Consider the following 23,872-nt stretch of genomic DNA (forward strand, 5'->3'; position numbering starts at 1 on the left):
TCCTGCACACTGCTAGGATCGCAATGTCGAAATCATCAAGTGTGTAGTAAATAATAAAGATGGTAAATTTTAAGCTCGGTGATAATAATAATGAAGACGAATTTTTCAACAATGTCGTTTTTTGTTTCAAAAGGCTCCACCTAAAGGCAACCGCTTTCTCCTCGAGGATTGCCAATCAAAAGAAAAGATCGCCATTTTCAATTCTTGTACTGCATTACTTTGTTAAACAAGGTGTGTACATAACTCACTCAACTTCTTTGCCCCAGTGAAGGATAACGCCACAGCGCATGCTCTTTCCTTTCACCCAAATCTTTTTGCTTTTACATATGTCCAGGTGTGAGAATGCGAATCTGGCGAAGTAACGGATTTGACAGATTCAAGGAGACCACCTTAAACGACCTCTTTGGTCTCCCAAAACCTTTTGTGAATTCCCTTTCCGCTCGGTAAAGAGTACTTTCGGAAATATATAGCGAAAAATGAGAATTCCGCGCCATTGTATGCAAGGCTTCCTGTCTAGCGCCTTGTTGGTTCACCTGTGCAGTTGTCTGGAAACGTAACGGAGAGAAATTTTCAAGTAACCGAGAAAATACGTCTGTTGACGTGAATTATACTAAAACAGTGAAGAAAAGGTGGCGAAAAGCGGCTGGAAAATAAAACAAGTTCCATGATAAATCAAGCAACTAATGCCCTGTTTTATTTTATTATAAAACATATGTGGACGAGATTTACTGGAGTTAAAAAAAAAAAAAAACTAGGCACGAAATAGAAATACATGTAGTTTATTTAAGCAATACATACTTAGGTACAAAATATACACGAGTGTGATTCCACTATTCTGTCAGTATCAACAGGGGTTGAAAACTCCCCTTGCTGAAAGTGATGTTTCGGTTATCCTGCGAAGTTTTTTCAGGTGTACGTCGCACCTTCGCAAACTAGACAGATCTTTATGCTAGTGGCCGGCGACAAAAACCCTGCTCGGCTTTCACTTCGTCGCTGCGTTTACAAACGCTGACCTTAATTCGCTGACTTCTTCTTTGCTCGAATGTCAGCCTCATAAAATAGTTCTTGACAAGTTTCGCGCCAGAGCTAAGCGGATCAAGTCTATCTTGTCTCTCTCTTCGTCTTCTTGTGCCTGGAAAGAAATAAGTTCACGTAAGATGTCAAGGAACAAAATAGAGTTAGCCGTGCGCAAGAAGCTACTAGGAGTATCGTTACTCGCCCCTGGATGGGATGTTGGACTATTACATGTCACCCCAGTCAGGTTGCCCTAAGACTGATTTTCCGAAGGCCATTTATTCACTTGGGTGGAGACAGGGACTATGAGAATAGTGTCTTGCCCAAGAACACAACAAAACAACCTCGCCCAGAGCTCCAACTCAAGACTTTTCGATCCAGAATCCGACGCGCTAATAATGAGGCCACCGCGCCTCCCATGTGCGACGGCAACAGAACAAACCGTGTCACCGAAAGTATGTTCGTCATGTAAGTATTACTCGAGGAAACCTAGCTTAATACTGCAGGAATTTTAGAATTGAGAAAGGGCTCAAAGCAATCAAAGACTAGTTCACTTGGACCAGTGTTTTTATAACGTTTTTAACCCCGTTTTGAACTTAAATTACAGTATCCATCTGATAAAAATTCACCCCCATTTGTACTCTAGATCCCCGGTCTAGATCGTTGCATCGTTTCGTGTAAAATAGATTAAATCATCAAATAAAACAGTGGAAAAGGAACTCGCTCGAGTTCAAGAGTTCAAGTGCACAGAGCGTTCTTGGATGAGTTACCAACGCACTAGCCAATATTGGCACTCACTTTACAAGAGGTCAGAACAAACTTTAGCAGCACGTCAAACACAGGAAATTCATACAAGTGGCTCTCCAAACATACTCTATCGCCGAGCCATTGATATACATCACTGACTCTAGCGCAACAAGTGCAGGTCACGGCCTTAAAAAAATCACGTCTGCCTGGCTTCCGCAGCCTAACCAAATGTAAACACTTATCGAACAGGCGGCGGCGCTACAGCAAAGTGTCTTATCCCAAGTTACTGTATGATCATCTTCTAAAAACAAGCAAGGTCAACTATTTTTAGAGCGAATTCAAGAAGCTTAAAAACGTAAATTAATCAAAGGAATCACAATAAGAAGGGTTTGATTTTGTAGAACAGCACTCGAAATATGACAGGATCCCATTAGAAAGCGAGGATGACGAACGAAGGCGAGGATGAAAATGGATTACAATATGGACAAACTTGAAAACGTGACGGTTACGGATAGAAGTTTGGCTCCCGGATTAAAGTCAATCTTTCCCAAACTTAAACTATCCTTGTTCTTCTTGGGTGTTATGTTACCTCTGTGGTACCTGTACCCTAACTATCAGTTTGAGCATTCTTTCCAAATCTGAAGGTAATAAGTTTCTTCCCTGCAAAAAACCCCGTTCACAACAAGGCTAAAACCTGTTTAGTTCTGTGTGCAAAAAGGTTTCTGTTTACGACCTTTTCTAGTCTCACGAACTTGTGGGAACGAGCGAACTATAAACGCTCGAACGATAAAAGGAAAACAATTGTCCTCTCTACTTTAACAGTGGCGCCGGCGAATTTTTAAAGTTTCACAGAACAGTGGCTTTAAAAGTAACACAAGAATCATACAACAACATCACGAAAGAATTTTCTCTTGTACATTAAAAAATTTCGCACGAGTTTAATTTCGCAAAAAAGGTGAATAAAAGATCCTTTAAACTTGAACCAGTAGTGCTTAACGTAAGACATACAAGCGTAGTACCGAATGGAATTAATCTTTAGCAACAAAATCAATAAAAGAAACATTTGGCTAAATGTCTGAGTAGATTGCTTCAGTCTTCCATTACGGCAAATCTAAACCAATTTTTATCCTCTCTGTCTTTTGTGTATTCGCAAACGATCGTAGCGAGCCGATTGTTCATTTTCTTCATCACCACAATTTGGCTCTCGGCTCTGTGATATTTTTGGACTGCTACAAATTCGGACGGGTTTATTTTTGGGTTAGCATTTTCTCAAAATAAAACGCGTGTGAGATTTCTTAGCGTCCTCCCCTTATCCCCCACCTCAAGTTTTTTGAGGGAAAGGGCAAATACAAAGGCTAAAATTGTTTACGTTTATCACCACCTTTTTTTCTTGCTTTGGATTGCGAAAATGCGATTTACAGTCAAGAATAAATAAAGGGAGCCGCATACTATATCCCCTTCCAAAACCGTGATTGAAAATATTAAAATCTCAAAGATAAATATTGAATTTGGCGCTGATATCCGTGATATTGGTCGCTAGTCTACTCACCCAGACGCAGTACTAAACTCGCCGGCTGACCGCTGCACAAATAATACGTTTTTGATACTCGATACAAGAAGGGCGGAAAAATAGCCGAAATAATGGTCAATAATATAAACCTGGATCGGTAAATGTGCTGAAAGCAACACCACAAAAAGAAATAGAGACCTCTAGCTTAGTATTAATCGGGCTTACTTCCGGATGGGAGACAATTTACTGCAGACGAAGGGCACTGAAAAAAAAATTGTCTCAGAGAGGGATTCCTAAAGTATCAGTCCGCTGCAATAAGCGTCAAAACATTACAACGATAGGAAAAGTGGGCAGCTTGGTTCTATTTTCTCCTATCTTCTCACTTTGCATTAGGAAGGCGTGTGTCGTTTCATGGCCGTGCGGATTCCCAAGGGAGCACATCAACAGAAGAGGCAGGCCATATCACGATGATATCAGAGTGACCACGAGCCGGTTTTATCGGCCCTATCAAAACTTTGAAGATAAACAAGCCGCAAAACACACCTTTGAGAGCACGAGAACTCGCTAAGTTAATTTTAAGCCCATATTTAATGATCTAGGCATTTATTTAATGTCAGTTTTTCTCCTAGTTTCGCCTGAACTTGAGTAAAATCCTGCGAAGAAAAATGGGCTCGAATTCTTGTTACTCAACTTGATTGCACGTGCCCGTGCAACCGTGATAACGTGTGTGATATGTTACCGGCTGCCTTTGATCGGCTTAATAAAGTTTCAGATGCCTTTCGAAACGATAAGCCTAGACTAAACCTTATTGATGTCCGTTTCAAAACACACAACAAGAAAGGTAAACAAGGATAAAAAGAAAGTTCGCGCAAGAAAAACAAAGGTTCCGACGGACTTTTACACCACTGAGACAGGAGAAGAGTACTTCCGATTACTGCTTCTGGAACGTTTAATCAACACTGAAGACATTCTCGATCCCAACCACAAGGAAAACAAACTCTTCTCGTTCGAACCTCACCAGACATTGAAAGTAAAAATAACAAAAAAACAAAGCAGTACCGCCCAGTTGGTATCACGATCGAAAATTCAGAAAAGCTATAAAAAATTTTTTACAAGCGGTCGCATGCTTTCTACAAAATCAAATATGAGTCTTCAGTCTCATTATTTTTGTCTGTTTACAAAGACTGAGACTAATTAGAAACATATTTCGGTAAAGGCACACCGACAGAGGAGATACAAAGACATCATATCGGTGTTAAATGTTGATGTAAACAATTCGCCCTAAATCCAGCCCCCCGTCTTCAGAACTATAAACTATGGAATTATTTTAAGAAAAGGACTGTTTAATGCAAAAGAAACACTAAGGAAGGACGGATGAAAACAGCTACCTTAAAATATACTACTGAACAGCCAGTAAAATTTGCCAGCAAAAAAAAGGGTTTAAAAGAAAGGTTGTCCATTTTCAATCAAAACTTATATACGTTTAGAATCAGTCCAGCAGTTTTTAGCAACTCTTATTTCTCATTTATTTTCCTTTTCTGTGGAAAGTGTATTTCAAACTATTTTTTGCGACAAGAGTATCTGTGTCCTAAGGCTTTCGATAATATGAACGTAAAAATTGTTTGTCGCTAGTTTTAAATTATAAATTGGTGTCAACATTTGTCAAGAATAGTTACGAGTTTCGCTTCGCGAACACGTGCTTAACAAACAGTCAGTGAGGTCTTCGGCGGGGAACCCAACTCAATAATTCATCAAAGAAAACTCCGACAAAACTAAACTTTAATTGCCTGAATTTGAACGGCACATGTGGCCTCCAGAAAATAACACAAGTATTAATTTGATTTTCTGCGCGTCCACTGTACAATAACTTTCTAAAGACTCCTAGGCGGGGCGCTTATTTTGGAGCGGAGGGCGGCAGTAGCTTGTTTAGGTCGGTGACCGTTTATGGCGCAGCGCCTTCCATTGCTGGGAACAAAACCGCCTCCCGGCTTGCTGCGAAATAACTATGTGCACATCAAACATTTATTCCTGTTTTAAGGATGGCGGCCTCTTTGAAGGACATTCTGCGAAGCTGGTGATAAATTTTACATTTGACGCTAGACGAATACGAAAAACAAAACAAAAATAAAAAGGATTATCGTCTTTTGGTAAAAATTGCTATCAAATTTGAATCGAGTTAGAAAAGATTGAATCCCTCAAAAAGTACGTTAAAAGGTTTTCTAAACGAAACCTTCAAAAGCCGGGTTTCCTTTGAAGTCTAAAAATGCTTTTCTTCAAGCAGGTCCTTTCTTAAAAGTTTTAAAATGGTTTTCTTATTTGAAAGGGTTTTCTTCGAAGGAGTCTTTAAAAGGTTTCTGTAGCAGATGTTTTCATATGGTTTCATTACTTTTAAAAAGGTTTTGGAGAAAAAATGTTCAACGGGTTTCACGAGAAGCAATCTTGAAAGGGGTTTCTGTACCATTTCTCAAGTGTTTACGGCGGTTCTGGTCTCCACAGCTTTTTGTAAGGAATAAAAGGCTTGTCAAAGGTAACGATTTACTTAACGGCGCGGTGTTGAACAATTAAGTCACCTGTACACATGCGCAGGTCTTCTTTGCCAAAGAAGGAAAACGTAACATAAAAATTAAAACTTTTTTAAAAAAAACCTGTATTTGATTTTACAAGATAAAGTTGCTCGATATAGACTCCCCGATCGTGGAGAAATTACGTGAATAGCAGTACATGTAAGTGAAAAGATAGGAAAGGGACAGCGCCCTCCTTTATTGCCATTTTCGCCTGCTTTGCACTCGCTTGTTTCCAGACTGGATTTTCACGAAACGAGACACATACCGACCCAATCTTTACTTGCCGTTCTGCGCTTTGTCTCTTGGGCTGTTCTAACTATGACCCTTTATAAAACCGTTTTTCTGCTAAAGTTGTTGATTTGTTGCACACGTATAAATGTCTACAAGTTTTGTAAAGTATCTCTGCAATTTTGCTTACCACAAAAGCGACGGAAAAGGCATTACACAGTCTTTGAACGCTTAGTCGGCGAACAAAATAACCGTGATCGCAAAATTACGGGAAACCTTTAATACTACACTGTCTGAATTCTATTTCTTTTTACATATGATGATATTTCCTCGCCGAGCTAGTTGAAGCGACACAGCTGATGAATAATCGCCCGAGGCCATGCGTACGGAACGCAACGAGCCAATATCAATCCAAAGCAAGATATCGACAGAGAGCACGTACGGAAACGCTAAACGCACGGAAATTGATCATCGCCCAGCTATGGGGCATTGGCAAGGATATGAATATTAAAACTGAGCCACACACAAGCAAGGACGGCGACACGCGAATGAACAATTTCCTACTGCGATTCCCCCCACAGTACTGACAAATTAAGGGATTAGGCATTTGTTTCATTTCGGATAAAAAGTGCTCGTCAACACAGAATTTGCTCAACAAATTAGAAACATCTGTACTGACTGTATTAAAGAAACTAAAAAGGTACCAGCCTAAGAAAAAAGAATTCAAGGTTCTCCAAACCAGTATTTAAAATAATGTATGGAAAGACCAGTAACGTGAATTTGTATGCTGACACCAGAAAAACACCCGAAAAATGTTTTCGACACCAAAAAAATTCGCCCTTATTGTTTCTTTTGCTGTCACTTATGAATCTTACAACACTAATCAAAGTACAAGAAGCTTGTCTTGTGTCTGCGATCTTGCTCAGTGAAGAAACAAACGAGGGTAAATAGAAGTTGTTCTGACAAGAATTTTCGCTCGACGCGCTGACCATTCGGGTCTGTTTCCCCTGTATTTGCTTGTATGAACAGGTTGATTGGAATAATTAGCCAAAAGAAAACAAATATCTCTCATCGCGGGTTTATTCTGTCTATCCCCCGCAGAAAAGATGGATGAAGTAAATGGGCGATGAAAGATGCTTGTTTTCCCAAGCAGAGAAACAATTTGTTCTGCCACAACTCAACAGGGGTGATCTTCATATCCAAGATATTTGGTCAATTGAGAGAGTTCCTTTTATACGTTAAAACCACTTTGCCAGAACATATCATAACAGCCCAAATGTACACAAGAAACAAAAGAGCGTTTGCCATCATTGTTCAAATATCCCTTTTAAATTGTCATCATATCTGAAATGTCGGTGTTTGAAACAGCTGCGAAACACACTGAGTCAAGCAAGTCAGCTACAAACGATCAATAAATGAGAACGTTAAACCAACACAACCGACTTAAGACGATGAAAGACAATTATTGACAGAATAGGGGCGGGTGTTGACAGGTAGGGAATCGGGTCAAATAAACCTGACAACTGCACGACTACGTAAGAAAACAGGTTGCGAGTAGTTCGTTTTTTTTTGTCTTGAATCGTCGAGCGCAAAAAGAGAAATGCGCAAGATACCTGCAATCGATTTTGTCTGTCACGTTGTGTCTTGTCACGCAACTTTGATATATCCAGCTTCAAAGAACTAAGAACTTCTGCGTATCGTCGTATGATCAACACTTAGTTTCTCCTTATAATATCCAGACATTATCACGCAGATGGGTGATGAGAATAAAGCGAATCATCAGTCGACCAGTGCATGTTGTCTTGATGAAACATCAAATTTTCAAACTTACATGCAAAGAATTTTAAGGCAATTACTATGGAGAATTCAGATTTCGAGCTAACGATAGGAGTTGACAGTGAACTTCCTTGTATATCACGTCGAACCTACCCCCACCCCACCCCCGCCTTCCAAATAGAAAAACAAAACAAACACAAAATAAACAAGCAAAAACAAATGGAGAGGAATTGAAGGGAATACCGAGCCCGCGACTTTAGTGTCAGCAGGGTAGCCAGGTAACAAAATGTCAAACCAAACTGCTCATGCTGGTTTAAGATTTGTGCACGAGGAGCACGTCTGAGAGTTCGCAAAATAAGATGCATCAAGATGAAGCTGAGACAAACATGTTAAAATCATGACTAGAGGCGTTATCGCGATGCCAAGAACGAGAATGAGAAATGGAAGTAAATAAAGCCGACTTGCTTTGCACTGTTGGAGAGTGCTGCTTTAGGCAGTGAAAAATCACGAACAAAAAGTGAAAACATAGCAGAGAGATACACTAATTACCTTTGTACTCTTAGCTGACTTTATTCCAGGGCCTTGTGTCAAGGTTCTCAATAAAGGCTCCTCGGCGGGCTCCTGATCGGGATGTTCCAGGTATTCCTTGGTTCTGAATGAAAGCCTTATTTCTTCCAAACAGTGCATTAGTTCGTATGTCTGTGAGCTGGAAAAGATGACCTGAGCAAGGAAAGGAGGCAGGTTATAATACTGAGTGGAGGAAAGTGTTCAAAGATCTCCTCACTCATTTTCCAACAATATTATAACTCTCCTTGGAGGAATTTGGCTTTCGATCAAAAGTCGCAGACGCTATTAGGGATCGTCACGCAATCTTTTCACTGTACTCGTCTTCACAATAAATCGTTTTTCTTCAAGATCGTTACGCAACGCTTCTCCTAAGCAAATTGTCCCGTTATACATACATACATACATACATATACTTTATTGACGCTCCCTAAAAAGGGTTTTCAGCTCAATAGAATAAAATTACAAATACAGATTAAAAATTTAAAAATTTAGATTAATTAAGAAAATAAGTATAATTATAATTACAATGACACAAACAACGATTCTTCCGCCTAAATGTGTGTGTGTCAAGCTCCGACTGAACCGCGTACCTGTTTGTATATTCTTATTATTTTAACTTTAATCTACAACAGTTAACAGCTGAGGGGATGGTTAAACAATGTTTACTATGTAATGGTGCTGTTTTCTTGAACATTTCATTCTTACCTCTTTATGTTCCAACAGAGGTAAAGTGTCCGTTAACAGCGTCAGCCACAACCTACAGTTTACAGCAAAGAGAACATTGTGTTAGAGTGAATGTTTGTACAAGTCCTTATGTCCTGGCTCCTTTACAAGGGAGGGGTGTCTGACTGCTCCCCTCTCAGAAAGGCTGAGGACGGACCCACCCCCCCCCCCCCACCTACCCTGTTAAAAGAACCAGGACTGGGGAGACTGAATGCGTACGTCCTGGCTCCTTTCACAGGGGAGGTGAGGGGATGTAACAGGAAAAACGCGGCCTAAAAGCAAACTCGATAATATAAAGAAACGTAGAATGATGATAATAAATACGGAATAGACTGCTCAGATGGTCTGACATGTTCATCAGAGCGACAGTGACAGAAAAGACCTTGATAGAGTTTGCCGGTTACTTGAACAAAAATGATAGGGGTGATCTGACGCGCGCAAAATCTGAATAAAATTAAGTCATATTTTGTAAGAATTACTAGGCGATGTTACTCTGATATAACCACTAAGTTTCGCAAAAATGTCACGTATTTACCTTGGTCTACTCGAACGCTAAGTTACGCAGCTCGACATTGCCGGAAAAAACACATGTCAACAGTGAATACCTACAGAAGTTTCAATCATGATTTGCTCTTCGCCATGAAAACGTTTAAAATATTTTGCTTGTAAACATACCCGGCATAGCAAATCGAACCCAATCGAACTAAATTTCAATCGAACTCAATCGAACTCAATTCATGGATTGAGTTCGATTGAGTTCGGCAATCGAACAAAATCGAACTCACCGAAAAGAAAAAAAATCAATCGAACCCAATCGAACGTTCGATTTTCGAACTCGTGATTTGTGTAAAACAGGCATCAAAAATCCATAACCAGATCTTGGAAGCTCGAGTTACTTCAGCCCGGAGTTTAGCGCACGTGTTGTGGATTGTAAGCTTCAAATGCGTAGTAAAGGCTACCAGGAATGCCGCTTTGACGTAAAGGATGGCGAAGTTTTCAAGGTTTGGAAGAAAATAGGCGAGAAAGGCCGTGCATTCCGAATTGTAAACGAGCGCGGACAATTAGGTCACCTTCGCGGGGCAAGACAACTCTTGACACTGAAGAATTAAATGTACACGAACATCTGGTCATTTATTTTGATTTATCCTTTCTATCATGGCATCATAAGATGCTCTCATACATACAATATACTGACGCTCGTTTACCTCTTAGTCTCTTGACTATTAATTATCCATCGTTAGTAAGACATTTTTCATTATCATCCATCTACTGTATGCCGTTGCCTGTGTCGCGGTTAGTAATTTGCTTGTATTTTTGCGAAAAAGTAACCCAAAAAGGAAAAAGTACAACAATTTCGGAATACGCCCACGGGAATAATGATTCCTTGTTCTGTTCTGTTTTCTTAACTGCCGTGGACAGTTTATAAATTGGGTTTCTGTTATAGAATAAATTGTAAAAAAGCACGAGAAAAACCTGCTTTGGTGGGCTTGCTTTGTATTGGTTTACCAGAGCCACTCGAACGCAATCCATTTAATTGTGTTCGATTGAGTTCGGTTTCCGAACTCAATCGAACACAATCAGATGGATTGAGTTCGATTTGTTCGATTGAATTCGATTGTGTTCGATTTTCGAACGTTCGATTAACTATGCCGGGAAACATACTAAAGCCTTCAATGCGTGAGGTCCAATGCAAAATGAAACAGATAAGGCTGATCTGGATTAGAATTAAATCCGACAAAGTCACTGCATATTTGGAATCGTATTTTACATCTGCTGAATGGAATCCGTGTAAATCTGTATGATTGAAATCTAGTTCAGGAATCACTAGCTGGCACAAGAGCACAAGGCGGCCTCGAAAGCAAGATCGACGATTCCTATCAAAAGCGAAGACGTCATAAATGGCAAGGTTGTTGAAAACGCAGCGAATGGAAAAGTTTTTACTTGTCCCTTTGAAAATTTCTAAGGAAAGTTCAGTTTTTCAAAAAACAAAAACCCGTGTTAACTAGCTCGGTCGAGCTCGAGTTAAAAAGTTGACTAGTGAAAAGAAACTATTTTTGAATTCAACAATAGTGAAAACAAAAAAATATCAGCTACATAAAAACAAAGAACACCTTTGAGCAGTACGAATCATGCTCTCACGTAAATTGATCAAAAATGACAGAAATAAAGTTTTTTCCAACTCGTCTCAAATTAGAACTTGTACTTTGACCTACTTTCTTAAGGGTTTCCGAGTACTCAATTATAGCTACCATGCATTACAACGCATTATTTGAAGTTTCATTAGATTTTAAGACCATTGTGTTTGAATAGAATCGTCAAAATAGCGTGATCGACGCCCTTAAATGAACGCCGACTCCACAAAACCTCGGGGGTGTTTATTAGAGGGAACGACACGAAACACTTCACCCGGCTACAGCAATCAATCAATAATCGCTTCCTGTAAAACAACAAAACCACCGCCATTACTCGTCCAATATCTTTAATGTACCACGTGCCGGCTGAAGGCTTTGTTTTGCTTCGCCGCAAGAGGCGATATTGGCACAAACCTTCAACTATAACGTGTGTTCGTACACAAAACCTCGGTCAACGAATTCATGCGATCTTTCACGGCTCTCTCAGTAAATTCCACAGTAGCTCAACTAAAGCAATGTTCGTTTTTAAAGGTAGTTGTAAGCGTAAAAACGCCTTTGCGTGCTGGATTGAAAACCAACGCCGCCTAAATCCGCCTCAAGAAATAACACACTCAAGATTTCATCTAAATGCGGATGGTTACTTTAATGGGCGCTAAGGAGGCGTTCAAGCCGAGGTCATGGGCCGTCATGTCGTATTTTTAACTATTGTCCGTTTCGCTCTACATTGTCGGAAAGAAAAAAACACACTTAGTGGGAGTTTAAAGCAAATCAACGAAAAAAGCACTTTATACCTAGAAAGCAATTGAGTTAACACGCAATGGCATTCGTAAAACATGTTTTCGTGACACGCGGCTGTACACAAAGGCGAATTAGCGGAATATAAGCGGAGATGCCGTGATCCCAGCGCCAAATATTAATAACTGCGGCAAAAAAGACCATTAGGCTGCATGACAACCGTCACGAACCTGCGGTGCAAGCGACTTCCTTAAGAAAAAGAATTCCACGGCACTTCACTGAATTAATGTCAATTATTTCTTGATGATCGCGGCATACAACCCCACCCCAAGTGAACTTTTTCCTGTGGCATAAAAGAACCCAGGAAAAAAAACGAAAATAAAATAATACAAAGAAACCCCACGTAAAGCTAAGATCGTGGAAAAGCGCACGCATTAAAAATTTCAATTAAAATTGTAAAATGGGAGAAGCGCCTAACCTTGGTGCAGACTAATCTGATTTCTTTTTTGTTACATTTACTTTATAAATTTCGTTCAGTTAAATTTCCTCTTCATACAAATCAAGGAAAGTTCACTAGATTTTTTTCTCAGTTCAGTTTTGATATTGTCATTTAATAATTTAGAAATGGAAAACATTTTTCGAGTTTCCATGGAGGTTTAGAGCCACGAGTGAACAAGAAATGCAGTGGCAACAAGACCCTAAGGCAAATGTTTCCACGGCAGTTTTGAGTTTTTCCCAAACTTTCAAGTGTTAATAGTCCATGCGTGTTAACTTGCCATGGTGAAAAAGGCTACGCCTTTTGGCTATTCGCTCGTGTAAAACTTAAGTTCGTTTACTGTTAAATGCTGATATAGTGAGTATATTGCATAGCCAATACCATACAACAGAATTTGTAATACAGATATAAAAAATAACAATTCACGACTTGAATCGCAAACTACAGACGGAAATGTTTAGCGATCGAGCGAGATAAAAGGCATTCTATATTTTTGTTCATGTATCATCGTGCATGAAGCAAAACAAACTGATTAAAACAGTGAGCCGGGAAGAGTCAGTGAAAAGGTACAATGCTACAGATTTATAAAGATGTAACAAGGAAAGACAGGGAAGGGCAAAGGCAAAGATTGACTGAAACAAATTTTAATACTCGCAATGTAAATGCTTTGGGCGTTGGTAGGGATGAAGTGTATCATCTTCTGTTGAAGTACGTAGGTTAACCAAGTACAAATGATCTTTAGAACGAAGCTAATCATAAAACAATGTAGTCTAATTATCTGATTATTGCTGAAGGTACGGACACTCCCGTAAGGAGACACCGCCTTTTATCGCATACTCATGCACCGAAGGTTCCGGTTGTTTTGTGACTTCCTATTCACGGATCAGACCTCGAGAACTTCCTTAACGTCCACTTTAGAACGTTCATGGCGAAAAAACCTCCCGGAAACTTGATGTCAAAATCAAGCTGCGTTAATAAACTATTTAAAAACGTCTATTTTTCGCCTATAGTCCCGTACGATGAGACTTATATTTACTTACGCTCAGGGGGCGTTCGGCTGTAATTAAGTGGGGCCAAAAAAAAAAAATCATACGAACCTGGTTATCTGAAAGCTGATTAACGCAAATTTAGGAAAAGGTTACAATTTCTTTTGTGTGAAAGCATTTTTCAGCGCTATTTTTGTTGTGTACTTTGACAAAAGACAAAGTAAAAACTAAAGCACAAAAATATAAACAGAACCTCGATAAAAATACAAAACTGAATATCAAACTTCCGCTAATCCTAGATTAGCTTAACTTTGAGCAACCGGGCCCAGGAAAGTAACAATAGCTCACAAAAGAGTCCGTATGATTTTAGACGGAAGAAGATCTAAAACGGATTAAAATTTTACAAAACAAAAATCAAATAATAATAATATAATAATAATAATAATAACAACTTTATTAACGTGTCAAATCGAAGTAGGAGGGGAAAAGCCCCATGGGAACCCACCCCCCCAAAAAAAAAAAAAAAAAAAAATAAAAAAAAAAAAAAAAAAAAAAAAAAAAAAATAAGCCACAGTTTGGTAAATATGAATTTTCACGGAAAAGGTGTATTTTTTAATGCTTTGAATGCTGTCTGGACCCTTTGCCGTCGATAAAATCCTGACTTTAGGTATCATAATTGGCCTTTCTTGAGTATTTGTTTACATTTCGTCTTTTTAGTTCTCAAGTAAGACAAAAATAATAAAAAAATATATTTACAAGGATTTGGCTGGCGAGGGGAGGCACTTTTCTGAAATTTCGGATAGGTCTGTGGGACTGCCGGGACAAAACAAAGCTGACTTCGTGATACCGTTACCTTACTCTAAAATACCTCGAAATAGGCCTTATCACAGTTTTCGACGCCATCTTAACGAGTAGGCAAAGGCGAGCAGAAATTACAGTGTTTGTATGGGAATCAGACGGCAAATATCTTGTACAAAAATTGAACGCTGGAAAACTTATGATTTGTAAAGTTAAGATACTAGGCAAAAGTTTTTATTCGCCGAGTTTGAAGGATGTAACTGGGCTAGAAAGCGTTCAGTTACGTTTTTAATTTTTCCATACATTTGTCTATAATTTTTTCCCACGAACCGCGTCAATCTAGCCTGCGTCGCAGACGTAACCTAACCCCGGTAATTAAATAGGTTTTTTTTCGCGGCGGCGGGCGTCAATCATGCGGAAAAAATATAGACAAAAGTATGGGAAATTAAAAACGTAACTGAACACTTTTTAGTTATTTATTATTCCGCAAATCTCACGCCACTCTTTTCAAGGATTTTTTGTCCAAGAAGAATATCAAGTGTAGCATAAAAGCCAAGGTGGTCTATAAATGTCACATGCATACTTAATGCTACTACTGCATGACAACAGTGAAAACTAATTTTGCTGTCCAAGTCCAGACAGACTAAACACGAGACGAGAAAATAGATCACACTCTCATATTTCAGACTTAGTAGCGAAAAAATATCCATATCCTGCATGAGGTCTATTTGGGTTTGTTTTGTTTTTGGGTTTCGGAGAAAAGGATACCTTGAAATTCCTTCGATTCTAACACAGCCATGTACCTTTATATCAAACCCACAAATCTGCAATACATGGAGGGGACCTCTCAACCCCACCCCTCCCACCCCCACCTCTAATATAGCGGTAAACCTATCGACGATTAAAATAGCACCAACTGAACCAATTAAGATTATTTTTATCCCTTCTAAATAAAGTTGGAAAATGCAGTAACTTCCAGGCATTTCCGTATAGACGAAATAACGTAGGAGGGTCTCACAATACCATTAAAAAGATGAAGGGCGAAGGTAGAGATCAAGTTGGAAAACGGATTATTCCCACGACCAAATTTAGACTAATGTATTGTTTCGGCCGCCCTGTTCCGATGTTAATACTCCTAAATTAGATTTACTTATTCAACTTTGCCCGGTCCCCCGCGGAGCGGAAGAGTTTTCTAAGATTCATACACAAGTTTGCGGCGGATATATGATTTTTCTTCGAGTCATTAACTCGTTTTCTTACAAGTCAGCTCAGCGAGCGAGAAAAAACCGAGTTAAATACGAGAAGAGAAATTCTCTGTCTCTAAGCAGACATGTATTATTTTCTTTATTACATGAAAAATATTTGTGCACGAGCAGATTCGTGGGGGCGAAAACAAACTGTCAATATATGGATTTATGTAAGCTTATTATAAGCTTAACTTGTTTTCGGAGAGCGAAAAATGTTACTGAATTTCAAAGATCTTTAAGCTTCTGACCTTAATAGGGACAGTGTTTTTCTGTCTTGTTGAGCGAAACGAGAAACCTCAAACAATTTTCCTTTATCGAGACATTTTGTTGTGTTTATGTTGATATTCTTTGCAAACGACGATACTGATCCTGTTTTTTTCTTCTGGTCAACATGTTCTTAACTTCTTTGCCCTCAAAACGTAGTTCTGTAGCTTAGCACTTGACTTGTAAGAAGACTGCACTAAATCTTTCATTGACGAAAAGTCGTTAGAGGGTCAGTGCTTTTGTCTGGTTTTTAAAAGTTGAATGGTTGGAAGTCGGATTTTCTGCAAGTGGCAGCCGCGTCATTCGCGCCAAACTGACGCGTGCAAATACTAGTCGCTGATTGGCTACAAACAACAGAAGTTTCCCATATTTTTTTTTTACAATTTTTCTAAACTAGAAATCCGAAAAAAATGTCAATAATAACAAGTCGTATTCCTGAAACTTTCACCTCTTATCTTTGTAAAATTAAAATTTTGAACTGTTTCCGGGATTTTCCGAAGTAATTTGTTCCCAACTAAACGATCCGCCATATTGTTAACATTTTACAACAACCTGTGGAAGACTAGTAAAAATGGTGTCGAGTCTTTTTTTTGTAAATTAACTTCGGAAAATCCCGGAAACAGTTCAAAATTTAAATTTCAATAATAAAAAGGTTTATCAAAAAAATCGGATTAGAATTTTAATTTCTTTAATCCAAAATGAAAGTCCCTTTTTGTCCATACGCAGTAACTCTGTCTATAAAAGGGGCTGACGCACAAACAAGCTCAAAAAGCTTCCAATCAGTTAAGTTTTGACCAGACCGGCTTTCAATGATTCCTGTGCATCCAGACACAATGCCAACTTTCGTTACAAGAGTAACCAAGCACTGTATAAGCTGTAACAAAATGCCCCTCACTTTTAAGCCCCCATCTCCACGCCCCTTTAATAAGCCCACTCTGTGACTTCCGTTTTTACGAAGCTCTACCCCTCTCTAGCTCTCTCTATACCTCCGCCTCCCAGTAGTTACAGTAAACCCAATCAACTTCTGTACAGTTAAAGAGGCGAGGGGAGGGGCAACGAGTTTATGTTGAGAAACAGGGTTCTGAGAGTAAATATATGCCTTAGAGGTATCCCCCCTTATGTCTCGGTGTTATGTTTTTGTGAGGAAGTGCTCGCACATTAACTCAATTTAAGTTTCTTACGCGCGACTAAATTTATGATTTGAAATAACTTTCTTTTTTTGATCCCGTTTTCAAAAAACCTTGAAAATAAAATAAGCCACCTCTGGAAGAGAATAATAGAAGGACCTTACAATAAACCAGTCAAAACTCGCCATTAAAACCTGTAACTGGCGATAAGCGCGGGAACGTTTGCACAGGATGCCAGTTAAAGATCGGTTAAATGGGTTTTGCACCTGATTAGCCGAAAAAATGACAGCCTCGCGCTGATTGGTTCGAGCAGGCTGTTGCACGAATTTTGTTAACCAATCACTGCACTCAGCGGACGTTAGCAAACACATGATCCTACTTTCGGCCATTAGTGAATCGTTCTGACAAGCGCAGCCATAGAACAAACGCCACTATGCAGTCCAGACATGCACGCGCCTTATACGATTGCAATCCCCTCTGAGCCCGCGTTTTGACAGAGACGTTGCTTGGCAACATAACAATTCGTTATGGCGCTTTGCTGAGGTGAGAACGCTGGCAGTATTCAACTGTACGAGTGAAATTTGCTAAAAGTTGCACTTGTTCCGCTCGACTAAACGTACAGCGTAAAATAAATGAAAGTAGTGAGCGGGCAAACTACATTCAGTTACAAAGAGTTAGGCCACGATCATAAAGAGACGAAGCAATTTCTTTAGCCTTTCATCTAGTTAGATGAAAGGTTGAGGCTCCATGAGCTCTTTGGACAAGCGGTTGCGGTGATAAGCACTAACCGAGCATGAGCCGAGCATAAGGCCGAGCAAGAGCCGTGCATGAGCTGAGCGTGCGACGAGCAGGTTGTTGTTATAAAAATAAAATAAACACCGGCAGCTTGGAAAGGAATCTTTCGTTCCGCAACAGGCAGTATTCTACTTCCTGCTAGGAAGTGCGACAAAAGAAAGGAACAGTTCTAAATAACCTAAGTCCAAATAAAGCAGTAAGCCTTTGATTTACCTTTGTGGAGCAAGTTTTGATGTCAGCAGAGAAATCAGCAAATGACCAGCTTCTTGAAGCTTGCCCTCCTCGTACATTTTATGAAATTCGCGGTATTTCCCTGCAATAACAAAAATAAATAATGCATACCTGATTGGACAATATAGGGAAGCCTCGAGCCAACTGGCCCATACTGCCGGAGCTTATCTCGGTTTCGATAGCATTAAGCGGCTAGGAATATTTCTACTCCCCCCTGAATGGGATACTAGTCCATCGCAGGGTACCCCCCAGCATTATGTCGCCGGTACCCATTTATACGCCTAGGTGGAGAGAGGCACTATGAGAGTAAAGTGTCTTGCCCAAGAACACAACACAATGACCGCGGCCAGGCCTCGAACCCGGACCGCTCGATCCGGAGTCCGGCGCACTAACCATTAGGCCACCGCGCCTCCCACAATGGACAATAACTAACAATTATTTACCGACACTGAGGTGAATAATTGTTTTAGTTTGTACCAAACAAGTTGGATAACTAGCGGACCAAAACATCACTTTCGGTAAACAAAGCGAATCGTGAAGGCAGTTTGTTTCTCTTTAGCTGCTCAGAGGTGAATAGTACTTTGCTATTAAATCACCTCCGAGTAACCAATCAGCGCGCGCGAAAAGTGCTATTCACTTGTGTGATATATACTAACAATAGAAACCTCTTCAGGCTTCAACGAAGATTTGCCAGAAACGACACATCTTGCCACTGAGAGAGGAGATCCTTTGACTTACCAAGAAACGTCAGCCGATCGCTGAGAAGCATAGCGGATCCAAGATTGTCAATCAAATCGAGGTTTGAAAATCCACCGCTCTTACAGTACTCTGACAGAAATCTGTTGAGTAGAAAAAAATGCACTTAAGATTAGATAACAGTGACATCTATATGGAGGGTTCCTCGTATTTTCGTTGACTTTTCTTAAATACTGCACGTTTGTGAATTATTTGCAGCAAACGCAACTTTAGAAAGCCAGTTAAAAGTGTTTATAGTAACACCCAAGCTTTTAAACGGAATTTGTGCTCCCTTATTACATAAAAATTTTCGCGACACGTTAATTTCGCAAATTTCGCGATTCCAAAAAAAATCGCGGAGTTAAAGTAACGCAAACAATAAGTGTCGCGAACATAACGTGACACGGAAATTAAGTGACTCACATTATGTCAGTAATCAAGAAAGAATTAGTTTAGTACCACTGACTGAAGGAAGGAATTTTCAATGTCAATGGATGTCGTCAATTGACTAAAGCACAAAAACTCATGCACGAACAAGCATGACCTACTTGTCATTGTGAGAACTGCTATGTTGGTGCTATCGCCGAGATCTAGTCCTGCCCTTGCGTTTTTTTTTTTTTTGACGTTATTGTTCTTTTGGTGAAGTCGTTTTATTTAATCCAAGGGCATGTTAAATAATATTGCTAAGGAAATGTAAATTGTGTCTTACTCAAAAACGCAAAAATTTAAGTGATTCAAAATACAAAATGTTCGCAAAATCGCGAAATTTAAGTGTCGCGAAGTATGCGCGCCTCAAAATCGCGAAATTAACGTGCCGCAAAATTTCATGTAATAAGGTAGGCTTGTCAAATAAGAAGGTGCAGCGGTGTAATAGTTAGACCACTGGACGCCGGGTACTGGCGAATTGTTGGAAAAATCTGTCAACAAATCTGGAACTTCGAAATTTGTTTTCGATGTTTGGTGTTGTTAGAAATGATTTCTTTTTGATCATATATTTGAAACAGTAACATAGAAGTTTGCAAGATGTAAATAATCTTGGTACATAATTTTGTCCAATTAATACTCGAAGTCCTGGCGGATTCCGTCTTAACAATACAAACCTTTCTGAGATAAACGCAGCAAAAGTAGAATCCTAAAAAATTAAGAACAATGTAAGGGTTAGAAGTTATATCAACACAATCTAAGACAACGCGGCTCATTCACAGATAACTGACAAAGGTTATTTTTTAGCACTTTGTTTAGAAGGACACTTCAAACTTCAGTCTACAACAGACGCCATGTTTGTTCTGCATCATTATAACACGATGGTACAACAGTTCCTCTGTGGTTTGGACCCAGGGGGGGTACCCCGACTTGTAAATGACGGGGATGATCGAATGAAGGCAAAACTCAGGACCCAAAAAAATCCCTAACTCTTCCGACATTACCCAAAAAAATCCCTGGACCAAAAATAGCCCCTAAAAAAATCCCTTGTCAAATTACCCCTAAATTGCTAGGAGGGGCAATAACGCTCGTGTTTGTTTATTCATCATACCATAAATACGCCAAGGCCGTGCCAAATCACTTTAGTTTGTTTTTCATACCCAAAAAGATCCTCTATTTGAATCAAATCACCCAAAAAAATACTTGCCAAATCTTCTTACCCAAAAAAAAAAAAAAACCAGAATCGAAAATTTCAAACCCAAAAAAATCCTTCGATCATCCCTGTCATTTACAAGCCGGAGTACCCCCCCTGGGGGTTTGGAACAATCTGCAAGAATTGAATGAACCCGCGGGTTTGGTCTCAGGCTGGTTTTCACACTCCTTTTTCTCATGCTGTCCTCACTAGGAATAAGAGCACCAAGGAACAAAATTGTTCATTCCCCTTGTGCTAATGCTTATTCCTAGTGAGGACAGAATAAGAAGAACGAGGGTCTTCGTTCTTCTTACTATGCACTTGTTTATGATTGTTCTAATGCCTGTGAAAACCAGCCTTCACAAACGTAACATGTCCGCCAATTGATAGACAGAGAGATTAAAGATCCTTACCTTAGATCTGAGGCACCAAGCCAAAGCAGCACCCAGTCTATTACTCCTCATCGCCTTCATACTCATAGTTTTACAAATAGATTGGGCTGAAAAGAAAAAAACACAACTTATTCACAACGCTACAGAGGGCTATGAAGCTGTATCCGTTTGCATAATGCTAGCCAATAAGATACTTTATAACAGAGCTAGCAGAGCCGCGCAATCAAATTCAGAATACGTAAGCCTGCACCATAATCCAATAGTACACACTGATAGCATGAGCAAATCACTCCGCCAGAAATTTTTTTCTCGCGCGAGTGCTTTGATGTACATTTCCACCGGCAATGTTATAAAACAATTGGTTCATGCTTTTAGCTGTGCAATATCGAGTTATGGTGCACGCGGGAAGTTTGGCTATCGCCTCCAGCAACTCTTACGCTTCTTTCGTGCTCTCCAAACTTTCTGTGTGAACCATTTAACAATTAGGCTACAAGCCCGAGTTTTCTATGAGCAAATAGTCAACGAGGCGCAGCAGAGTTGACTATCGCTCATAGAAAACGAGAGCGAGTAGTCTAATTGTTTTTGTAGAAACTCTAAAGGATTGCAGTCCAAAACTTACAATATTGTGCACTTTGAGGACAAAAATCAAGAAAATTTACCACTTAAAGAGCTACTCGCGCGCGCGACTGTTTTCTATCGGCGAATAGAAAACAGTGGGAGAACCAATCAGATTCGCGGATTTCCAATAGAACACAGCTGAGTTTCTACTAAAACTCGATAGTGTACAGCTAAAAGTAGCAACAATCGAAATATAGCCCTGTTAACTTGGCGGGCCAAACATATCAGCGTGTTTCCTGGTCTAATTTGCAGCCGTTACTTTGGGTCGTCACGCACCCAACCGTTGTTTAAAGTGAGGCGCCTCAAAAGTATTGCGTGACGTGATACGCGAAGGAGAAACTGATTTCCCACCCTACCTTCGAAGCCAGTCACAAAACAGAACAACTAAGGAAAATATAAGAAATTTGTAATTTGTATTCTTATTTGCCGGTAAACTTTTTGTGTAGTAAATAATAAAGATGGTAAATTTCAAGCTCGGTGATAAAAAGTGAAGAAGGCAGGACGCGTGTCATATATCAACCTAGTAAATGGCCCAGCTCACAACGAGTCTCTCGTAGCTCAGTTGGTTAGAGCGCCCAACCGGTATCTGGGAGGCCATGGGTTCGATTCCCGTCGTTCTTTGTCCCACGCTCGTGTCATGTTGAATAATTTCTTCACGATAATAAGCTGTTCCCGAAAACAAGCCCATCAAACGGAACAGTCTTTTCAACGAAAATAAGCCAAGAGAACTTTTTCAGCATGGTTGTATAGCAAAAACAGATAAGAAAAGAAAATTGCACATCTTAGGCACATCCCAAACGCGTCATCTGTTTGAAGCCCTTCGCTGAACAATTATTGTTTTACTGATTTGAGCGATATTTTTCAATTCTCATTCATTAATTGGAAATACAGTATTCCTTCCATACTTCATTTAGTGTCAACCAATTGTCTTTTCAGTTTTTATGCGTCATGTAGTAGACATGAAAAGTATCTAATTAAAGATTGCCAAGCAAAAAGGCAGCGTTCTGTGGATAATGTTAAAAGTTTTTTTTATCAAATAAGTAAATACATCTGCGCATTCGAATTAAGGCAATGATCGAAATCAAATCGTTTTTCGCCGATCGAAAGGTGTGTGAATGGTTACACCCCTAAAATCACAGCATGTAGGTATTTGTCTGCTATAATTAAAATGTTGTTTTTCAATTCTCGTTTGTACCTAGCGCATTACCTTAATTGGAAATATTAAAACTATTTCGTTGCATTGCTGGTTGTTTTTCAACTCTTGTTTGTTTCTAGCGTATTACCTTAATTGGAAATAAAGCATCTTGCTATTTTTGTGGTTGTTTTTCAACTCTTATTTGTTTCTAGCGTATTACCTTAATTGGATATAAAGCATCTTGCTATTTTTGTGGTTGTTTTTCAACTCTTGTTTGTTTCTAGCGTATTACCTTAATTGGAAATAAAGCATCTTGCTATTTTTGTGGTTGTTTTTCAACTCTTGTTTGTTTCTAGCGTATTACCTTAATTGGAAATAAAGCATCTTGCTATTTTTGTGGTTGTTTTTCAACTCTTGTTTGTTCGTAGCGCCACACCTTAATTATACGGCATCCAGTCTATTTTAGTAATGTTTCTTAGCTCTTGTTTGTTGCTAGCGCATTACCTTAATTGGAAACACGGTATGTTTCTGTTCGTTAATGCTGGTTCCTGATTGGACCGTTGAAGTCAGCCGTGATCTATATAATGTGCCTGCAAATCATCGCTAAAGCAGAACAAACGAGATCGACAGAAGTGCTACCAAGTTACCAGATATACCACACAGGTGCAAAAGGAAAGGAAAGTGCAGTGAAACAGTTTCCACCCAAAAGGACAAGAAAGATAGAAAGAGGCGTCGCTTAGACGGCCAATCTTGCACAGAACCAACATTAGAGCAGCAGATGAGGCAATGCATTCCCGATGATGTAATGGAGGCCATGGCCAACTTGACTCCTGAGAAAAAGTACTCGCTTTACTTGGATATTTTCAAGCCTCTTGACTTCCACGAGTTGCTGTTCCAGAGATATTCTATACAGAACGAACAATGTCAGACAGAAACACAAAGCACGGCTGAAAACCTCTAAACACTAAACAATCCTCATATGAGACTGAGCGCAAACAAAACTGAAAAAGAAGTTTCAAGCGCGTATACAGCAAGATAAATCAATTGAACAAAATCCAGTTCTTACATGTTAAAATGTATTTTCCTTCTCGTCATAACTAAAAAATATATGCTTCTTCACGTTGACAAATATTATATGATTTATAAAATATGCAATAAATTATAATAAATGAATTATTTATTAAAGAATTGATGTTTGTCTCTCTTTGCAACTGTCTAGGCAGTAGCTAATGTGTTCCCTGGGGTAGCGGGTACAAAATAACCCTGGGATTTCTTATTTGAGATACAGCGTCGGTTGAGAACTAATTTCTCGTCCAAGCGAAGTTATTAGGCATGCACAAATCTCTCCTAGGGAGAGATTCTTGTAGCATAAACTCAAGGGGACTTGACCCGAGGATATCTTTCAATCAAAGGAGTGTATCCTTATACGCCGATAAA

General features: G+C 39.4%; 1 protein-coding gene across 1 annotated transcript in view; it reads right to left on the reverse strand.

The window, feature by feature from the left end:
- Positions 1-763: 763 nt before the first annotated feature.
- LOC144631922 (nuclear pore complex protein Nup85-like) overlaps positions 764-23,872 on the reverse strand; it is a 49,091-nt gene continuing 25,982 nt past the window's right edge. Inside the window, exons 19-25 of the mRNA XM_078490499.1 lie at positions 20,704-20,789; positions 19,776-19,807; positions 18,679-18,779; positions 17,923-18,022; positions 9,112-9,163; positions 8,389-8,559; positions 764-1,132 (exon numbers count right to left, since the gene is read on the reverse strand). Coding sequence (XP_078346625.1) covers positions 1,052-1,132; positions 8,389-8,559; positions 9,112-9,163; positions 17,923-18,022; positions 18,679-18,779; positions 19,776-19,807; positions 20,704-20,789 — 623 coding nt within the window. The 3' untranslated portion in view covers positions 764-1,051. The remainder of the gene's footprint in view (positions 1,133-8,388; positions 8,560-9,111; positions 9,164-17,922; positions 18,023-18,678; positions 18,780-19,775; positions 19,808-20,703; positions 20,790-23,872) is intronic.

Source organism: Oculina patagonica, chromosome 12 (assembly GCF_052425735.1).
Source record: "Oculina patagonica isolate OP01 chromosome 12, crgOcupat, whole genome shotgun sequence".
NCBI lineage: Eukaryota > Metazoa > Cnidaria > Anthozoa > Scleractinia > Oculinidae > Oculina > Oculina patagonica.